Source organism: Mastomys coucha, unplaced genomic scaffold, assembly GCF_008632895.1.
Source record: "Mastomys coucha isolate ucsf_1 unplaced genomic scaffold, UCSF_Mcou_1 pScaffold16, whole genome shotgun sequence".
Lineage (NCBI taxonomy): Eukaryota > Metazoa > Chordata > Mammalia > Rodentia > Muridae > Mastomys > Mastomys coucha.
In genome coordinates, this window is record NW_022196898.1 from 70,721,835 (window position 1) to 70,724,581 (window position 2,747).

General features: G+C 41.8%; 1 protein-coding gene across 1 annotated transcript in view; it reads right to left on the reverse strand.

Moving 5' to 3' along the window:
* Myoz2 (myozenin 2) overlaps positions 1-1,978 on the reverse strand; it is a 28,840-nt gene extending 26,862 nt beyond the window's left edge. Inside the window, exons 1-2 of the mRNA XM_031375345.1 lie at positions 1,807-1,978; positions 1,213-1,302 (exon numbers count right to left, since the gene is read on the reverse strand). Of these exons, the coding sequence (XP_031231205.1) occupies positions 1,213-1,288 (76 nt within the window). The 5' untranslated portion in view covers positions 1,289-1,302; positions 1,807-1,978. The remainder of the gene's footprint in view (positions 1-1,212; positions 1,303-1,806) is intronic.
* Between the last annotated feature and the right edge of the window lie 769 nt (positions 1,979-2,747).

Sequence of the window (2,747 nt, forward strand, 5' to 3'; positions counted from 1 at the left end):
AAAAAAAAAAAGAAAAAAAAAGCACGAAGTTTGAAACTTTGGATTGATGCAGTCTGGTAGCTAGGGCAGACTTATTCTCATTATGTTCTAAATAAATTTGCCATGAAAGTAAAGCCTGAGAAGCAAGCAGAAGCCGGCAAGATGATTTGACAGCAAAGAGATCACAGCTGAGCCATACCCTTTCAACATGACTGTGGTATGTGGCCGGTATGTCAGACACTTTGATTGGTAGAACAGCTTGCTTTATGGAAAAGATGATGTGAAATACTACACTCATCCTGGTTTCCAGATGCCTCACAAGGTTTCATGCCTCTGGATGTGAATATTTTCACGGTGCAAGGCTCCATTTGCTGCTAACAGAACAAAAAGATAAGGGACACCCTACAAATTCTACAAACATACCTCAAATGGGTCAGATCAGTCCTAAAAAGGGTCTGGACATGAAACTAGAAATTTAACAGTATTCTAATCTTTATTCATGAGCGAAATGAATTTCCCTTTTAACAAGTAAAATATAAGGTCTTCCAGAACTATTTACTAAGATTTTAAAATAATAAAAATATTATTTATTATTGGAATGTTACCTTGCACCTCTCAAATATTAAAATTAAGTTGTTTTAACATTAAGAAACTCATTTTTCAGAAATTATTAATAAAAGTTGATTTTTGCATGCAGTATATGTTAGTAAATCAGTTGCTAGTTGTGAATACTGATGCCAGGGTTAAACACTGAACATGAATTTCTATGCAATCAATTGTTTGTCTTGAAAAAATTTCAAAGGCTAGTGGAACATAATTTTGAATTTTTTAAGTAATACAAAGTAAAAGTAATCAAGGTAGAATAAAAAAAGATAGGGCTGTATGGCCATTATCTATAAGCAAACAAAACTAATAAGCATCATGTTCACTGACAATGTGAGAGGCGAGCCCAGGGAGTGAACATCAGCTGTCAGCTTGCTTCATTCCTTCTGCAGCAGTTGTTCATCTGAAAATAGCTTTCAAATAAGAAAGGATGACTGCGAAAGGATGCATTGCCATAGGCTTTTCTACAGTCCCCCCCCCCCCCCCCCCCCCCCCCGGCCCCCCAGGAGTTTCACGTTTGTTATGGTCGACAGGAAGTATTCAAGGGAGTAAACTATAGCATATTAACATCAGAAAGGACTTAAGTCCGTGCCATGCTACATTAAGATGATGAAGAGCTTTTAGTGATACCATGTCCATGGATTTCCTTTGCGATGGCTGAGGCTTGCTGCTTCCTTTGCTTCACCATGGCGCTGTGTGACAGCATAGTGGTTTTGTTCCCTGTTGAAAGCAAAGGGACATGATTGAGTCAGTGTGAAGGATTCGTGACCATCATCCTATCTGAAAGAGAACATCTCCCTTTGGTAAGAATCTGCTATGGCTTTTTCACTGAAAGGCCAACCTATACTGCTTGTCTGCCTACAGTGCACATCTCCATCGGCAGCCCATGCCCCAGTGCAGAGGCTGACAGTCTCCAACCCAGCCATTGACCACTGTGCACCGAGGAACAGCGAGAGGGCCAGCCTCCTCACTCTCCCCTCTTTCCTACTTTTCATCTGTCAGAGCTTCTCTTCTGACTGTCATCCCACAAGCATCAAGGAGACATCCCAGCAAGCTCTTAAGAGTGAGGAAGAGGCCAGATTCATCCAGACTGTTTGGTACGTTTTAAGTCGGTATTGAGAGCTACCCTGCACAGCAAAGGGTTACCATTCTTTTATGAGTCACATAACTCTGGACCTCTGGGCCAACTGACTAATAAAACATCTTAGGAAACAGTCTACTCACCTCGCTGTCAGTCAGGCTGCACTTTTCAGCAGGGGTGAATCCCAATTGTGGAGGAAGGCACTGAAGGTGGAATATGATGGCACTTGGGCCTGATGGGTTTTATCCTTGAACCTGGAACGGCATGGTCCCTAGATCTGACTCAAACAGGGGACTGAGCCTTTCTGAAGAGACTGGCATCCAGCTGACATCAACTGACTATATATAGCACCAAATACTTTAGCTACTCATATCTTCCTGGCGAAAGGGAGGGACGGGGAGAGGTTAGGTTCTCTCTATTGTATTTCTGGCCTCTGAGATAGGTGAATGAAATATTCATTCATTGGGCCCGAAGAATGTTTTTACTGAACACTTTCTGTTGGAAGATACCACAACCAAAATGGATTTCTAAAACTTTTTAAAGATGTAGTCTTTATTCCATGCCTTAGTTGAGGGGACAAGAGATGTGTATTAATTAGAGCAAAATGATGAATTATCCATAATAAAATATGAACAGTAGGGGCCCTGGAAAGATGGCTCAGGGGTTAAGAACACTTGTTATCTTTCAGGGGATCTGGGTTCAAATCCCAGTCACACACATGGTTGCTTACAACTGCCTGTAACTCTAGCTCCAGAGGATCAGACAGTATTTTCTGGCCTCTGCAGGAATCTGCATAGATATGCACATATGTGCATGTGTACACACACATGCACACACAGAATAGGGGAGAGAGGGAAGGAAGGAGGGATGGGGATAGAGAGGGAGAGGGAGAGACTGAGGGAAGGGAGAGAGAGTGAGGAAAAGGGGGTAGTAGAGAGAGAGAAGAATAAATCTTTTTAAAAATGAACATTATTGGCCAATATCTATGGAGCCTCATCAAGAACAAAGGCTGTGATGAATTTGTGAACAGACCCAACCCATAAGCAAAGGTGAGAATTGTTGCAGCTTTTAACAACAGGTAATA